The sequence below is a fragment of the Diabrotica virgifera genome, chromosome 6, assembly GCF_917563875.1.
Source record: "Diabrotica virgifera virgifera chromosome 6, PGI_DIABVI_V3a".
Taxonomy (NCBI): domain Eukaryota; kingdom Metazoa; phylum Arthropoda; class Insecta; order Coleoptera; family Chrysomelidae; genus Diabrotica; species Diabrotica virgifera.
Window position 1 is genome coordinate 234,116,235 of NC_065448.1, and position 19,812 is coordinate 234,136,046.

General features: G+C 34.1%; 2 protein-coding genes across 4 annotated transcripts in view; one reads left to right on the forward strand and one right to left on the reverse strand.

The window, feature by feature from the left end:
- Positions 1 to 19,812, forward strand: part of LOC126887302 (chondroitin sulfate N-acetylgalactosaminyltransferase 2) — a 1,014,890-nt gene that overhangs the window by 804,489 nt on the left and 190,589 nt on the right. The window lies entirely within an intron of this gene.
- On the reverse strand, positions 389 to 12,783 carry LOC126887305 (uncharacterized). Its single transcript, XM_050654732.1, has 4 exons — positions 12,621 to 12,783; positions 9,992 to 10,223; positions 736 to 983; positions 389 to 621 (listed from the first exon to the last, which is right to left on the reverse strand). Exons 1-4 carry the CDS (start codon positions 12,663 to 12,665, stop codon positions 433 to 435), a joined length of 714 nt encoding a protein of 237 aa, XP_050510689.1. The 5' UTR covers positions 12,666 to 12,783; the 3' UTR covers positions 389 to 432.

Genomic DNA, 19,812 nt, shown 5'->3' on the forward strand with positions numbered 1-19,812 from the left:
AGAAGGAGAATGAAGAAAGGCAAACGATTAGCCTCAAAACTATCGATCGAGTGTACTATTGAGCAGGACCCCGATTTTTGACCGTTTGCTTCGTTATCCATCATTCGCTATCTGTATCTTTAGTGTATCTTTAGTGTAAACAAATAGCGAACGATGGATAACGAAGCGGATGGTCAAAAATCGGAATCCTGTGTCTCTGACCTTAAAAATTTCACGGAAACCTTTGTACTAAATCTGCAAGACTTATAGCTGTTGTCAAAATCCAATACCATGTAACACCTGATCGTTTTTTGGTCTGTTAAAATATTATTTGCTGTGTATTTTGAAATAATTTGTAAGAGACCATGGATTCTTTCAAAGTAGCCCATATGGCAAATTAAAAACTATCTTTGTTAAATAGATTTTTTATTAAATACTACAAAATTTAATCATTTAGGCAGCGGCACAGCTAGCAACTTCTCCCAAAAGTTTTCCTGCGTTAGCGAAGAAAGGTTCGATTTGGTCTTTACTACATTGTAATCCGTCTTTAGCAATAGCAATAGCGGCCTCAATAACAGGTTTAATATCACCTTTGACAGCTTCAGGGATTTTAACCAAAACTTGGAGTAAATCACCAGCAACCTGCAAAGAGAATTATAATTAAATCTGGTACATTGGAAGAAGTATATTGTCTTTCATATTTTGGTGCTACTTGATCCAATTATGCAATAATTTAACCTAAACATCTTTACTTACCTGGGCTACACATGCAAGAGTAGTTGCATCGTTTCCTTCACATTCGTCAATTTCGTCGGCTGCGTCTTTGGCCTGTTCGTGGATTGGAGCTAGATCTTTGACGATAGGTCCAAGAGTCTTAACCAAAGCGACGAGGTCATTCTTTATACATTTAGCTACTTCATCTAGAACCTGGATGCGAATGTCAACGATTTCAGTGTCATGACTTTCAATGCAAGAAACTAGTTTCTTTCCAGCATCGTTGCTACCTGAAAAAGGAATAATATTGTTTATTAATAATAATAATAATAACGCTTGTTCTGCGCTTAGCTATTCATTTGGTATTGTTAAGTGGACAAAAACGGATATAGAAAATCTTCAGCGAAAAGTACGAACACACCTTAGAAAGGCACAAAAACAACACCCTAAAAGTGCAGTAGAACGAACGACATTACCGCGGTATTTAGGAGGAAGAGGACTTATGGATATAGGTGAGCAATTAGACAAACAGATTGCTAATTTAAGAACTTATTTTCAGATGCAGGCTGAGACATCTAATCTACACCGCGCTATTTGCGCAGTACATGACACAACACCGATCAAACTGAGGGAACCAGAAATGCGCATAAACCACCTTACTAAAGACTAAAAAATGCGCACCTGAATGGGACAACCTCTACACGGGCGACATCCCAATGAAGTCAGCCAAGACTATGTCGACAATACAGCGTCGAACTATTGGTTGACATCAGGAAAGATGTTCCCTAAAACGGGAGGTTCATTACTGGCCATTCAGGATCAGGTTATACCAACCAGAAATTACCTGAAATATATCGTCAAAGACCCCCAGGTTCAAAACGACAGATGCCGATATGGATGTCAAGCCCAAGAATCCATCCAATATCTTAGAGGGAAGCTGTCAGGCATTTGCTGCAGCTGAATACAAGGAACGGCATGACGCAGTGGGAAAAATACTTCATCAAGAGACAGCTATCAAGCTGGGACTTTTCCAAACTGACCATCTCCCATATTATCAATACGTCCCTGAGAGTATGCTTGAGGATGGCAACTACAAGCTATACTGGGCCGCACTGTGCTCACAGACCAAACAGTGGCATATAATAGACCAGATCTCGTACTAGTTAATAAATTAACAAGACAAACAACACTAATTGATGTGGCGATACCTAACAACAATAATCTACGTAGTAAATTTACTGAAAAGATCGCCAAGTACAGAGATCTGGAAATTCAAATACGAAGCCAATGGAGAATGAAAAGTACCCAGACGATACCGATTATTATGTCTACTACTGGAGTCATTCCGAAGAACCTCCTCGAAAGCATAAAAAGGCTGGGTCTAAATGAACATTTTTACAAGACCATGCAGAAAGATGTACTACTCGCAACGGCCAGATGTGTACGAAAATTTTTGGGAGATACACCTGCATACCAAGTCACCTAGGGCTCGATAACACGGAAAGAGTTCCACCAGAGCTCAATCCTTTTGATACCGTAGGTATCTGGGATGAGTCAATTTTCCCCTTAGAGGGAGTGTGAGCCGTATGGATAATTCTTTTCATAATAATAATAATAGCACGACTTTGCGAATACAGCAGAGTAGTCCGCTATATCTTGTGACTGTAGTATACAGGAGGAAATATTTAGTGAAACCTTGGATAATTGCGAACATGGATTACTTCTAAATGGAGAACGCCTAAACAACATCCGGTATGAAGACGACACCGTTATTTTTGCAGACAGTTTGAACAGTTTACAACAAATAATAAACAAAGTAAATAAAGTAAGTGAATGATTTGGACTTCAAGTAAATATATCAAAAACTAAATTTATGATCATCAACAAAAATAAAATTAGAGACGCCCAACTACTTATCAATAATACACAAGTGAACCGAGTAAAACAGTATACCTATCTTGGAACAATAGTAAACGAACGATGGGCTCACTCAAGAAATAAAATGTAGAATAGAGAAGGCTAGGAGTGCATTTAATAACATGGCCAAACTCTTTAAAAGCCACAACCTTAATCTGGAGATAAAAGTAAGGCTCCTACGGTGTTATATCTTCTCATAATTATAATACGGAGTTGAATCCTGGACACTCACTGAAGTAATGGTGAAAAAACTTGAAGCCTTCGAGATGTGGCTATAAAGGCGAATCCTAATGATATCATGGAAGGACAAGATATCCAACGAGACCGTATTACGAAGAATGGGGAAAGAAAGAGAGGTGATGTATACCATTGAAAGGAGAAAGTTAGAATATTTCAGACACATAATGAGAAACAACACTTAATACAGATTACTGAAGGTAATCCTTCAAGGTAATGTCTTCGGAACGCAAGGAATCGGGAGAAGAAGAATATCATGGTTAAAGAACCTGAGGAAATGGTTCTCCACAACAACAACTAATCTATTTAAAGAATCAGTTTATAAAATAATTTTAGCCAGAATGATCGCCAATATTCGAAACGAATAGGCACTAAAAGAAGATGAGTAGTATACAAGGAAGGTAACAGAGTCAGTGCTACGCTTCAATACAGATATTTTAGCTGCTAAATTCGATTCCTGGCCTTCTGCTTGAAATTCAGACAATTAACTGCCCTTGGCTATTCAACTTTATAGCGTGTAAAAAACCCAGTGTCGCCAACTATTATTCAGCTTACCCAAGGATTCTATCCTTTTATTTACAGTCCCAATACTCTGGGCTAATTAGCAAAATTCATGGAAAAGTTATTTACCAGCAATTTTATTTCTGGAATGAAATTATAAGATCCTATATATTAATAATATAGGTATGCAAAGTCCGCAGATAGTGTGCTACTTTTTTTATAAACAAAATGGCGCCGACAAATCGTATTTTTTTCAATTATTGCTCTAAAACTCCGAAGATTTTAACTTTACAACAAAAACACCCAAATAAAAATTCACCGCAATTAAATTTTGCATAGAGATCTGTTTTTCACGATTTGATTCAACGAAAATTTTCCTCGGAAAATGCGGGTTTTCCTAACAAAAACTCTAATTTTCAAATAAAGTTTTAGGTAAGTAATTATTAATCAATAATTAAATAACTTAGTGACGTCAAAGCTTTCTTGGTATATATTGTAATTACAGAAGCCGGTGAAAATTAAACGAATATTTTAGCAACAATTCAATTGTTAATTAACAATTTACGATCGCAATAATAACCAAAATAATAATGATACATTGATCAAACTTATAAAGATTATAAAGATGAGATGCTTATTTAATATTTTATCGACAAAATATAAATTTTTCTTTTTTTTTTGCATAATCTTTAAATTTTGAAAAAAAAATAGTTATAATACGCTGGTCTAATCAGTAAAGTGCAAAGAAACGTTATTTACCAGCAATTTTATGGATTGAATCGAATTATAAGATCCTATATATTATTAATATAGGTATGCAAAGTCCGCAGATAGTGTGCTACTTTTTTTAGGCGACCAAAATGGCGCCGACAAATCGTATTTTTTCAATTATTGCTCTATAACTGCGAAGATTTTAGCTTTACACCAAAAACACTCAAATAAAAATTCACCCCAATTTAATTCTACATAGTGGCAAGTTTTTCCCGATTTGCTCCGACGAAAATTTTCCTCGGAAAATGTGGGTTTTCCCAACAAAATCTCGAATTTTCAAATAAATTTTTTGGGCCAGTAATTATTTATCGATAATTATATAGCTTGCTGAAATAAAAGCTTACTTGGTATAGATTATAAATTCAGAAGCCGGTGAAAATGAAACGAATATTTTAGCAACAATTCAATTGTTAATTAACAATTTACAGTCGCAATAACAACCAAAATAATCATGAGACATTGATCAAACTTAGAAAGATTATAAAGGTGTGATACCTATTTAATATTTTGTTGACAAAATATAAATTTTTTCATTTTTTTGCATAATCTTTAAATGTTAAAAAAAATCGTTATAAACAAATTAACATTTCTCAGAAATTGTTTATTATATTCTAATTTTAAAAAATAATTAAAATGCGTATTTCATAGGTCTTGAAAATGAATGCTTTAAAAAAATCTTACAACCATTTGCAAAAAAGTTATGAAACAGCAAAATAAATATACGATATCTCCGTTGTTTATAATTTGTTTTAATTGTTTCAAAGCTTAAATGTGAGTCTATGGTACAAGCTAGTTACTCACAAAAAATGTCAAAAATTAGTGCGATGGTTATATTTTAATCAAAGATTAAAAATACTTTTTTTTGTAATTTTTAGCGCAAAAGTAGGCCTGATACAGAGTCGGAGCTAAAATGTTCACTCGAAGCGACTGACACGCAGCATACATTATTTATTAAAAGTGTCCGTTGCGCGGCCGGTCGTCGCTCCAAGTGAAAATTTTAGCTACAGTACTGTATTAGTCTATTTCACGCGTGTAAATTACAAAAAAATATATTTATAATCTTTAATTAAAATATAACCATTAAACTGATAATGGATATTTTTTTGTAAATAATTAGCTTGTACTTTAAACTCACTTTGAAAGAATTAAAAAAAATTATAAACACCGTAATAATCGTATGTTTACTTTGCTGTTTCATAACTTTTTTGCAAATGGTTGCAAAAAAGTTTTAAAGCATTCATTTTCAAGATATTTGAAATACGCATTTTAGCTATTTTTTAAAATTATAATATAATAAAAACTTTCTGGGACAAAATGTTAAATAGGGATCTCATCTTTATAAGATTTCAAAGTTTGATCTGTGTATCATAATTATTTTGGTTATTATTGCGACCGTAAATTATTAATTAACAATTGAATTGTTGCTAAAATATTAGTTTATTTTTCACCAGCTTCTGGAACTATAATCTAAACCAAGAAGGCTTTTAAGTCACCAAATTATTTAATTATTGGTAGATAATTACTTATCTAAAAATTTCTTTGAAAATTAAAGATTTCGTTGGGAATACCCGCATTTTCCGAGGAAAATTTTCGTCATAGCAGATCGGGAAAAACACGTCTCTATGCAGAATTTAATCATGGTGAATTTTTATTTGAGTGTTTTTGTTGTAAAGTTAAAATCTTCGGAGTTATAGAGCAATAATTGAAAAAAACACGATTTTCGGGCGCCATTTTGTTTATAAAAAAAGTACCACACTATCTGCGGACTTTGCACACCTATATTAATAATATATAGGATCTTATAATTCGAGTCCATCAATAAAATTGCTGGTAAATAACTTTTCCCAAAAATGGCCTATTCTCCGATAATCAGCCCAGACTACAAATGTTTTTGGTTTTCTACTTGCTTACGTAAGTTTATCATTTTAATTTGTTCAATGGTCTGTCTGACTGTTACATTTTGCATTAATTTTTTCGTCAATAAATATGGTGAAATTATGAGATTTCTTTTTTTTTTAATCAAGGATCTCGGAGCAACAGTGCCCTAAGCCACAAATTGCCACTAATGCTCTGATCGTCTCAATCATTATGTTGCATTGTGTTCAACATACTTTAAACAGTTGGTAATTGTGAGTGGTCATCTTGTCCATTTCAAACATATAAGATCCATCAATAACCTGTCTACATTAGTATGCTCATAACAGTCAAATATTAGTTGTAAAAGATATATGTATGTATAGTAAAAACAGAGGTGTAACCAGGATAATCCTAAGGGGGGGTGTGTTAGGGCTACTTGAAGGTCTCTGGGGGGTATAGAATAATAATGGTGTTAAGCGTATAGAGCTCAAAGTACATCCAAAAGGGGGGTTATAACCCCCAAAACCACCCCCTGGTTACGCCTATGAAAACAGTGAGACATACTCTAAGGAAGGACCGATATAATATAACCAGACAAGCACTCGAATAACAACCAGATGGAAGAAGCAGAAGAGGAAGACCCGATAATAGCCTAAGAAGAACTGTAACAAGAGATCGTGAAATAATTGGCCTGAGATGGAGAAAAGTCAAACAGAGAGCGAGAAATAGAGAGGAACCGAAGAAACTTGTAGAGGAAATCTCGAGGGAGTAAAACAGAAGAGGATGCGCTGATCCAGCCAATCAGCCACCTTTCATGTTTGGCTAAGAAACGCAAGAGCGCCCAATACTCCATAAGGAGCAAAGGCAATAGAGAGAGTACACAAAACAACTAGCGGACTGTTTAATGGCATAGGTGAAAAATGTCGCCTGTCAAAATTTTCAATGAAAGTCTCTGAAAACTTCTATAACTTTTATTGTAATAAGTTACATGGGTGAAAATTAAAGAGACTATTTCACTCATCTTAAAATTTTCACATAATCTGACCAATCACAAACCAAAGACAGCTTGTGTTATCGCGAAAATTCCACACCTGTAATGTTGAACCAATCAAAATACGTTATTTTGACAGATCACCATGGCAACGGAGGTATTTTATCGGAAATTTTTTGCTCGTGGGGTACCCAACAGCGAATTATATAAATTTTTTGACGTTTACAATAACAGAACATTTTTGACAGACTGGTTTTTACTTGTTTACATAATTTAGTTTTGATTCATTTTCTATCACTTGTAGTTACTCAAAACTTATGTAAAATTGAAGAATATACTATTTTCTATCTTGAAATGGTATTCCCATGCAACTACAATGAGCAGAAATTACGAATTTGAAAGCCTAAATAATTGCTGACAAAGCTATGGCGCGCTATTAATCTGTTCATGCAGCTTTGGATTTTCAAATGCAAATTTGGTGTGGAATTTTCTTACCGAATACCACGCGAAGTCAAATTAATATCCGGAAATTTTTTTTTGATCATGAATATTTTTAGAAAATTTCCCTCGTCTGCGACTTGGGAAATTTTCAAAATATTCATGATCTCAAAAAAATTTCCGAAAATAATTTGACCTCTAGTGGTATTACTAGTGAAAATACCAACTGTCTTTCAATTCTGTTTTGTCTATCAGCTTCGTGTTTTCAGCGACGTAACCATGGATACCGATCGCAAAGCAAAGTTTGACGTTTGCCAAAAAAATTATTGTAGCTGTATACGTCAAAATGAGTCGTTTCGGTGGTACTTCAAACGAAGTTATAAACCAAAACATTGAAGAAAATATACCGAGTAACACAAGAAAATCTAAATCTTATATATGGAGACAATTTATGGTGTTCTGTGTGGATCGCAACTACAAATTACATGCAGGAAATAACAACGAACGACTAGCATTCATTCTAAAAGACTGGGCCTTCAACTATTTATTGTTATAGGTAAAAGATAATTATAACAAATTATTTATAGTTATAATAAATATTTCATGATTATGACTAATTGTGAATTATTCAAAAAATGGGTAGATTTGGGTTACCTAGATCAAATGTATTATTATTAAATTCCTTCCTCTCATTCTACTGAATTTTTGACCTATCACTTTGTTCGTGAAATAGTCTAATAAAATACCACTCGTGATTTAATTTATCTTATAAGTCTGTCTTTTATTTCTAAACTCAACTGAGTTGCTTAAGGGGGGGGGTATGGTTTGAAATCAACATATCAAGCACATTTTTGTGAATTTTTTTCGAAGCTATGGTACAAATATTTTATTTTTAAATTAAATGAGCATATTAAGTACAATTCAAAGAATGCTTAGAAAAAAATCCAATCCAAAATATTGGAAAATAAGCCATTGGTGACAAATTTTGACAGGCAGCTCACAAAAGAATGGATTTTGCGGTGGACATCAGAACTCGTCACTCGATCATACGAAACAAAAAATTCAAAAAGATTTAATAAGCTTATGAGTTTCACGAGGTCACAACGTCAAGTTTTTTATTTTTCATGACTTTTGAATTTTTGGTATCACTCAGAAATCAAAAAAATGGAATTTTTGGTAAAAATGTTGTGAAAATCAACAGACTTATTATTGTTGAACAAAAAATAAGCAAAAAAAGAAAAATATCTCGACGTTGTTACCTCATGAAATGTCTAAAGAAAATATGTGCAAAATATCAGGTAGATCGGCCCAGTAGTTTTTCAATTACAATGTCCACCGCATTTGAAAAAGCAGTTTTGAGAAAAAGGCGTTTAAAGTTTTGACAACTGCATCTTCATCTTCTTATTTGTCTGCCAAATCGTAAAGTGATGCACATTGCAATATGTTTTTTAAATCGAGGAGTAATCTACAAAAGAAAAGGCGAACAGTTGTTTAACGTTTCTCACTACGCTCAAGCGTGCTGGCGCGAAGCCGCGGCAACGCAAGTCGAAGGTAGGGATATTCAACACCCTGTATCTCTGGTAATTTTACTCCGATTATTTTGAAATTTTCAGAGTGTATTCTTGGAAGTATGCACTTTTATTTGAAATAATAAAAAAATTAAATATGTCAAACCATACCCCCCCCCCCTTAAAGAAAACACCACTCGTCCTACGGACTCGTGGTGTTTTCAAGCAACTCAGTTTCGTTTAGAAGTAAATCGACAGACTTATCGCGAAAATTGAATTACTAGTGGTATTACTATTGAGAATTTAGTGTGATTTTTAATTGCAAATATTTCGTTGAGTAGAAACTTTTTATTTTTATTTTTTTAATGGACTTTTGGCCCTCGGTAATAAGGAAATCTTGCATTTTACGTTTAAATTTTTCAAAAATACGCATTAGTTTTCTCATGATTCGAAATAAATACATACATTTAAAACACATTGAAAATTTTGACAGGCGACATTTTGCGCCTTTCCCCTTAATACTGACTTACCCATACTTATTTATTTTTAAAAAATAGTTGAAAGACTGATAAGTTTGTACACACTTGAATGAATAGAGGAAATAAAAAATGTAGTATATCAAAGTGTGTAAATAATTTATTTCTTTAGCTGAGTGCTTTCGACATAAATGTCATCATCGGAGCTAATGGTCAATTGTTAAAAAAAAGTACCGAGCTGTTTCTACTAGGCCAACAATGGATGGGTGATACCTATACCATGAAAAAAATTTTTTGTGTTTGTGTAACGTGTAATGTGGCCGTTTTTCTGTTTTTACTGTTTGGGGTTGTACGGAGGACATAGCATATCCAACCAAAATTTATTTTCACAAGATGCAAATGTTAAGACCTCAATTTTGTAGCGGTACTTTTTTTAACAATTGACCATTAGCTCCGATGATGACGTTTATGTCGAAAGCGCTCAGTTAAAGAAATAAATTATTTACACACTTTGATATACTACATTTTTTATTTCCTCTATTATTTATTATTTTTTGCATTTAGACTAAATGAATTTTCTGCTATTTAAACTATCAACTTACCTTCAGCAATTTTGTCAATGAGAGGTCTAAGTTGTCTAAGAGCTTTAAGAGCTATTTCCTCTAACGATTCTAGGGCTTTTTTGAGGTCGTCGTCATAGTTGTCAGCAAATCCGTCGATGAAGGCTGGGGCTTTTTCGTAAACTTTATCGAGGAGGTCTTCAATCTTGTGGACGATCTTTTTGACGATGTCAATTAAGTTGTCATCAGCTACTTTGCTTGGTGAAGCAACAGCCTGGTAGATAACAGAAATAAATATTTTTTCTTATTGTGTTATATTATTGTGTTATATTATAACACATAAGATATGTTATACTAAACGACAGAAATGTGTATTTATAAGTATTATTGAAGACTAAATCTACTTGTTGTATCTATATCCTTTCATATAATCAGGAACAAGAAAATAATCCAATAAATGAAAACGGTAAGTAGAAAACTTAAGAGCGTTTAACAGAAGCTTTCAATGTTAATAACACAAAAACTGTAATTATTCTATCTACAGTAAGTTTTAGCCCTAATAGAAATTATTCAAAATAACAGCTTGGTTTAGTTCCATGAAAATGTACAAAAGGAATGGTATAAATCAGGAAACCAAAAGCGGTTGTAACAAATTAAAATAATGTTAGAATGTTAAAAAACAAAAAAAGAGAAAACTTGAATATCTGGGGCATGTAATGAGAGGTCGCAGATAAAGAATACTTCAGTTAATACTTAACTGAAAGATCGAAGGAAAAGAGGAATTGGTAGGATGAAATATTCATGGCTCCGAGACCTTCGTCAATGGACTGGTTTATCAGCAGATGAATTATTACATGCTGCGCAAGATCGAGAACGATCAAGAACGGGTAGCAAGAAGCTATCCACGCCTAAAATTTGGGCACGGTACTTAAAGTAACCATTCTAAAACCGGGGAAACCTCAAGAAGAAACTACATCGTACAGGCCAATCAGCCTCTTGCCAATCACCTCTTAAAGTTTTCGAAAAACTATTAGTAAAAAAACTCGAACCCTGGATCAAAAATCTAATTCCAGACCACCAGTTTGGATTTCGGTCCCATCACTCAACAATCCAACAAGTTCACAGAGTGGTAAAACATATAAATGCTGATTTTGAGGCCAAAAGGTACTATTCAGCGGCATTTCTTGACGTTAGGTAGGCATTTGACAAGGTATGGCGTGAAGGCCTCCTATACAAGCTAAAAAGGACATTACCGCACAGCTTTTACATTTTTCTTGAGTCATATTTGTCAGGTAGGTGTTACTTTATTAAATATCAAGATGCAATTTCCAAACTCTCTTCTATAAAAGCTGGCGTACCACAGGGTAGCGTGCTGGGACGTACCTTGTATCTCTTGTTTACCGCAGATATACCTCCAACTCTTCAGGAACCACTAGAGGAGAGACCACCTACAGAAGAAACTATGCTAGGAGCATTTGCCGACGATACTGCAATTTTAGCCTCACACATAGACCCTATTTATGCCTCGCATCTCCTTCAAGCGTATCTAGACAGAGTACAAGTTTGGTTTTTGGAATGGAAAATTAAAGTCAATGAAGGAAAATCTATTCATGTTACATTTAAAACACGAAGAGGAACTTGGCCTCCTGTAACTTTAAACAATCACCAATTACCATCAGCCAACGGGGTTAAATATCTTGGTATTCATTTGGACAGAAGTCTCACATGGAGGAAACATATCTGGACCAAGAAAAAGCAACTAGGTCTCCAATTCAAAAATATGTATTGGTTAATGGGCCGTTCATCAAGACTATCTCTGGATAATAAATTGCTGCTCTATAAGTCAATACTTATGCCAATCTGGACATATGGGTTGGAACTATGGGGAACAGCCAGTCACTCCAACATCGAAATCATAAAACGCTTCCAATCAAAAATCCTCAGAACCATCACTAATGCACCTTGGTTCATCAACAACAGAATTATTCATCGAGACCTTAAAATGGATATGGTACAAGAAGTCATCACAAAACGTAGCGCTGCATACATTGCCAAGTTGGAGGATCATGAAAATCAGTTTGCACTTAACCTCCTAGACAATTCCCAAGAACAGCGTAGGTTAAAGAGGTTCAAACCATTGGACTTACCATTTAGAGTAAAGTTTTAAACTAATTAGTTAGTAGTTATAAAATGTAATTATTTTCTACACAATTTTATAAAAATTGTACTTTGATTTTACCACTGGGTAAAATCTTTCTTGTCCTTAGTCAATATAATTACTTTTGTTTATTGTTGACACTCAACAGATTGCAAAATACTTTTAAATAAAAAAAAAAGAAAATTACTTAAAGAAGAAGAATAAGTTACATAGAAGAAAATAATAGTATAGGAAAAATGAAATGAAATTATGTTGCCGATCGGATTGATAGATCAAAACCAACTTCATCCACTAAAGTTAAAGCAGATAACAATTTGACATATTGATCGAATTGATCCCAGTAAAGAAGAGACTGAGAAAATGCAAAAAAGCTTAAATAACAAAATGTGTGTATGCGATTTAAATAAAAATAATGCATATATTTCAGAAAACTTTTGTACTCATTATAAAACATAAAAAATTTAGTCAAACAAAAATTTTATCCTAAAATTAATATCAAATAAAATTACTTACTGATGCCAAGATAATAGCGCAGAAGAAGAGGATGATTTTAGCCATTTTGTTTCGATTCAGCTCGATAATCTAACTACCAACACTAAATTTCACAGTATATTTATACTAGTTTTTGATGCATTATCAGTCTCGATAAAGTTGATAGTTTGAATAAAAAAAACTGTAATCTTCAATCAGATGTAATTATTAAGAGGAAACGGTAGCGATCAACAGGTAGCAAAAACGCGTTCCAAGATTGCGGCTGTAATTTTGAATATTTTTTCGAGATATTTGGCACACGTATTCGTAATATAATAAAGAATGGCGGTACAGAGCCCAATTTGAAAAATATATTAATCTGTGGAAATTACTCTGTAATTAAATACAATATTAAAAAAACGAGCCTGTACCGCCATTAAGAAGAACAAAAACATATACTTTCTTCAAATAAACTTTTTTATCCGATGCCTAGATTTTGTGTCATTTTGGAACTACTAAAATTTTTTATTTCATTAGTAGTTCCAAAATGACACAAAATCTAGGCATCGGATAAAAAAGTTTATTTGAAAAAAGTGTATTTTTTTGTTCTTCTTAATGGCGGTACAGGCTCGTTTTTTTAATATTGTATTTAATTACAGAGTAATTTCCACATATTAACATATTTTCCAAATTGGGCTCGGTACCGCCATTCTTTATTATATTACGAATACGTATGCCAAATATCACGAAAAAATATTCAAAATTACAGCCGCAATCTTGGAACGCGTTTTCGCTACCTGTTGATCGCTACTGTTTCACCTTAATCATTTGGCACAAGCTATAACACTCTTATAGATTTAAGTATAGTACTACTATAGTGGAGATGTATTTTTTTATTCTAGATGTAGGCATTATACACCGTTCCGTCCTTCCAAAGGGCTACACTTCTTCTTCCTGCCCAAAATGTTTTCATTCTGGTGATAGTTTACTATTTGTTTATATTTGAGGTTTAAATATTTCTTCCCTTTCTGTGGCTCAATGGTAAAAGAGCTTACCTTTGGATCCAAGGGTTGTAAGTTCAAATCTCAACTGGGTAGAAAGTTTTTACCTTTGTGCAAACGGTACTCACCGGAGAGACCGCAGATGTTCGGATACAATAAGCGTCACTTCATAAAGACAATGAAGTCGACTTCACTAAGTAATAAGATATTTACTCAACACACACACTGCAACTTATACTATCGGATTGCGAAGTCAACTGCACCGTGGCAATGTCCATTAGTTGTCGAGGCATTTAACCTAAATAACAAAAAAAGTGTTTCTATTTGTTACTTTCATTTTATTGTATATTCTTTTAGTTTTATTTATAGTCACTATGTCCATCTTTCATGTCTTTACCTCTCTGTACATCAAGTTGTTCTGAAGCTATTTTCTTGTAGCATTTTTTGCAATTAACTAGTTTTGATGGGAAATAAGCCACAATTTTTCTTAAAAATGATTTTATTAACGTTTTGACGCCCAAATCGGGTGTCGTTTTCAAAATACAAAAAATATTAATGAATTAAACAAAAATGTTGTTGCTTATTAAATATAAAAAATACTAAGCAACAACATTTTGTTTAATTCATTAATATTTTTTGTATTTTGACAACGACACCAGATTTGGGCGTCGAAACGTTAATAAAATCATTTTTTTAGTAAAATTGTGGCTTATTTCCCATCAAAACTAGTCAACTTTACATCAAGGTTAACCTTTCTTCGTTTTTAAATAATTTGTTTATTGGTTTAACGTTGTTCGTAGACATAACGCCTTTTTGGTAACCATATTGCTCATCTGCTATAATTATTGCATATTTGATGTTGTTTAAGACATTGTTAAGTTTAAATAAAACAAATAATTGAGCTGGTTTGGCCACCTAGAACGAGCAAAAGAGAGTGACAAAGAGGGTACATGAAGACAAAATGGGAAATAAAAGAAAACAGGGAAGGCCGAGGAAGACATGGATGGACCAGATCCAGGATGTGGGTATAGAGGCATATAATATCCAGGAGAGACATGAGTATAAGATATAGTATAAGATAAACTGTTTTTTCTCGAGCTATTCTAAATAGTTGTTCTGCTTTCTTTACTTCTGTCCACTCCCTGATATTCTTCAACCAAGAGGTCTGCTTTCTACCAATTCCTCTGCGACCTTCGATTTTAACCATCATAATAAGCTGAAGAATATTATACTGGTCTCCCCTTACTACGTGTCCAAAATAGGCCATCTTTCTATATTTGATGATATCAAACAGCTCGCGGGCAGCATTTGCTCTCTTTACTTAAGGACTGCCATATTTGTCAGCATAGCCGTCCATGGTATTTTCAATGTACGTCTGTGAAGGCACATTTCAAAGGCCTCCAAACGATTAATGGTGGATATTTTTAATATCCATGGTTCGACACCATACAAGAGGAATGACCAAATGTAACATTTAATCATGCGCTTTCGAAGTTGAAGTTGCAAGTTATCATTACAGAAGAATGACCTCATTTTTATAAATGTCGTGCGGGCTATCTTGATTTTACACTTTATCTCTTTATCTGGATCTAGTTGTTCAGTAATATGGCAACCAAGATATTTAAAACTGGGTACTCTTCGAATTATATGACCATCAACATATAACTGTGAATCTTGATGGTCCAAACGGCTAAATACCATGTATTTTGTTTTTGAATAGTTTATGTTTAGGCAATGGCATTTAAAAGGCTTTGTAATCAATTTATATCATCACTTAAAATAACTGTATCGTCTGCATATCTGATTGTATTTATCAGGATTCCATTAACTTTCACACCCCATCCAAATTATGCAGCGCTTCCTTAAATATTCTATCTGCATATAAATTAAATAACAGTGGGGACAGTATACAACCCTGTCTGATACCTATTTGTATTTTCCATATTTCTGTTGATTTTCCATTTATGCAAGCTGTCGCTGTTTGACGCCAGTATAATTTTTCTATGATTCGTACATCTTGACTCTCAACTCCTTTATATTTTAATTAATTTGTGATGTTGTACTCGATCAAAGGCCTTCTCATAGTCAGTAGATACAGCAAAGACGTCTTTCCTTTGATCTCGTCATTTCTAAAATAATACATTTAGTGCAAAGGGTGCGTCCCGGGTTCCCAGTCCATTTCTTCCCAACATAACCTAACAAAAGACCACGAAAGAGAAATTGAATAAGCTTTAACCGGAATGCAAATTATAACAAGAGTGATCTCGACTATCACAATCGCCTCCGAGATGGAGGTCATACTGGCCTCCCTTTATTACAGATATGGTTGGAGAAAGAGGTGAAAGTAGGATCCTACAGAAGACGGTTAAGACGTCAGGAAGTAAAGCAAAAGGATACCTGGATCAAACCTGGAGAGATAATTAAAAACCCCAGAGTTTCAAATGGTACCAAATGCAATACAACCAAAGTATAACCTCGAAAAATCGCTTACTCTTTTGAGAAAGAGTCCAAGGCTAAGACTCAGTGAAAGACTAGGTAATCACTCCATCTTACAAGCTGAAATTTATGTAATAGAGACGTGCCTCCAAGAACTGATAAAAAGGAACTGCATGGAGAACATTAGGTAAATGAAAAATAATTTAAAAATAAATAACCATTTTCAATTTAGTTGCAACACGAAACTACAGCCGTATCATATTCTAGTTCAATCAGAGAGTGCAGCTATGGCAACTCTACCGGTTTCGAAACTTATTAGTCTCTCATCAGGAGGCACAGATGCTGCACTCTCTGATCCAACCAGGGCAAACCCCAGCGTGCAGTCACAAATTGCAACGAACGAAATGGCATAGATGCCCTAGCGGCAACTGCTAGCCAAAGGCTAAGATTTCAATCTAATAGCACATAAAACAACATTAAACATATTACTCTACATTCCACCAGATTGAAAACAATGGGAACCTTCTAGAACTAGAATATGATACGGCTGTAGTTTCGTGTTGCAACTAAATTGAAAATGGTTATTTATTTTTGATTTACATGGTTACTCTAATTGGAGTACGAAGGGAACCATTCTCGTTGGAACTTTACCGCGCTGAGCAGATGGGACGTGAATTATATATTTTAAAATTCCCTCATCTTCTTTAGTCTCAGCATCCGTTATGGCTTGCAAATTAATTTTAAAAGCCTTGGAGGTGTAACCAGAGAAGGTCTCCATTGTTTTCAATCTGGTGGTATGTAGAGTAATATTTTAATGTTGTTTTATGCGCTATTAGATTGAAACGTATTCTTTTGAAAAATAAGTTGTTTAATATATTTGTCTTGGTATAATTATAGAAGAAAGGCAAAATGAAAGTGAATATATTAGTGCTTGTTTCGAAAAACCTACTACATATTCAAAATTGCATAAAGTGCAGGCCATAAAGCTGCTTAGTCGCACCATAAAAATATATTTTACTTCTTCTTGATGCTTCTATCCGTGTTGAATGTTGGCGATCATCATGGCAATCTTTATCTTATCTGCAGCAGCGCGAAACAGCTGCACGAATGTTGTGTTTAACCTTCCGATGACCAACCTTTTTTTGTTACACGGATGACCAACGGGGGTCAAAAATGACCCCAGTAAACAATGACAATCGACAAAAAAAATTAAGTTGTTTTAAGAAATGAAATAATGTATTCGTAATTTTAATGTTATTATTGTATCAATAAATGATAAATAAACATTACTAAAACATATTTTTAATTAAAACTAAACAACAACAGGAATCATCGTTCAGAAATTTTAAAATATACTAATTTACGTCGCCACAGGTTTAACAAACAATTTTTTTTCAATGTTGGAATGTTTCTTACATACAATTCCACATAATATGTTATATTTTTCTGGGTGACGCATTATATGACCAAAGTATTCCAATTTGCGCCTTTTAACTGTGTTCACTACTTCGCAACTTTTATTCAAACGTTGCAAAACCCTTTCGTTTGTGACTCTTTCTACCCAACTGATCTTCAGAATACGGCGGTAGACCCACATCTCAAATGTTTCTAGGTTTTTTAAAAGCGATTCTGTCAGGGCCAATGCTTCAACCCCGTAAAGTAGTACTGGGAATATATAACACCGAACCGTTCTTATGCGAAGTTCCAAATTTAGATCAAGACTGCACAGGATTTTCTTAAATTTCATAAAACTTGTTCTTGCTTTGGCAATTCTACTTTTTATTTCTGTACTAGGGTTCCAGCTTTCATTAATATGAGTACCCAGATATACAAGATTACTTACTCGTTCAATTGAGTCATTACGGATTGTTACGTTAAAGTTATTATTATTTACGGCTGCCTGTTTACTAATAGCCATAAATTTTGTTTTCTTGCGTTGAGTTTGAGTCCATATATCGCGCAGAACGCCACCATTCGGTTCAATAACGCTTGAAGATGTTCAATTGATCCTGTCACTAAGAAGATATCAACTGCGTATCTGATATTGTTCATAAGCATACCATTAATGAGTATGCCCTCTTTTGCGTTTTCCAACACTTCGTTTAAGATTGTTTCAGAGTAAAGATTAAACAACATAGGTGAAAATATACAGCCTTGTCGAACTCTACTTGATTTTTATTTCTTCAGAGCACTGATTCCCAACCCTAACATATGCAGCCTAGCCCCAATACAAATTTGCGATTATACTAATGTCCCTACCGTCCAGACCGGGCATAAGAATGGGGAAGCATAATTAGGGCAAATACCCCATTAAATATCCACAGCGATATGCCCTAGTCCTAGTCAATCAGTCATGGCAACGCTGAAAAAAATATAGGAGACAGTAATAATTGATACCTGAAGAAACCTAAATATATGAAAATCAGATTGGATTTAATTGGCAAGGCAGGATCAATAGCAAATGAAATTTTCATTAAAAGGGATATTTTAAAAAAGAGGAGATATTCCGAGATATTCTGTGGTGGACAGTGAATAAGAAATAAGTCCTCTAGAGTGTGGGTAGATTGTTGTAGTGGATTTAGAGTATGTGTAGTAGTTTATGCAGAATATGTTATTTAACAGTTTTAATTAATATATTATTCTCTGTCACCAAGATCCAAGTTTCGAAGTCTGGCATCTCATTCTAGTTGATATTATAGATTATTTCTTCCTTTTCGAATAATTACCATTTCTAAATTCTGTTTAACTTAAACACTGAAATATTTCGTTGCATAGAAACAGTATCTACAAAAGTTTTAAATAAGTCACTCGATAAGATATTCTTCATAATTTTTTTACTGATATAGACCTCCTGCAGCACCAAGATAAGGTGTCAGGTTGCAAGCCTACCTCATTGTTTGGTAATTAGATATCGACATAATATTATTTTTTAAAAATATGTTCTTCAAGAGGTTCATGGTTTGATGAATAGAGAGTTAAGGACAAAGGTTATTTCTAGGTAATATCATATCTTTTAAGTTGTTTATTCGTTCATTGCATACATTCATGATGAAATATTATTTAGAACTTCAACGATTTGGCCAAAAAAATTGTTGGTTATTTAGAACATTGAAAAGGTAGAGTTTATGGTTGTATTTCAGATGACGCAAACTTTTTTGTATAGGAAATTTATTGAATATCAGAGAATAACAACATAGAATATACTTTACTTACTTACTTACTTAAGCCGTCCTCTTGTACCTTACGGTGTCGAGGTAAGTGGAGAAATCAGACGTCTCCATGCCTTTCGGTCAGTAGCTAGTCGTTCTGCTTCTCTCCACCCAATATTCCTTTTTACGCAAGCATTTCCAATATCTGCGTTCCAAGTTCTTGCTGGCCTGCCTCTTCTTCGTTTGTTGTCGGATGGCGCTTTCCGTACCCTCTTTACAGTTCTACCTTCACCCATTCTCGTCATATGTCCGAACCACGATAACTGTTTCGTTTCAAGTCTGTCTAAGGTCCTTCCAATACCGCACCTTTCACGTATGTCTTCATTTCTTATACGATCACGTCTGGTCACTCCGGATACCGCACGTAAATATCGCATTTCGCATGCTTGAATTTTACTACGGATGTTGTTATTCATTGTCCACGTTTCACTACCGTAGAGTAGCACCGGCTCGTATACAGTTTGGAACACTTTCATTTTTGTTTTCAGGCTTACTTCTTTCTTCCTAATAAAACTTTTATTTAGCGCATAGTACGATTTTGTTGCACTCATTACCCTGCTGTTTATTTCTGGTTCTATATTTCCTTGT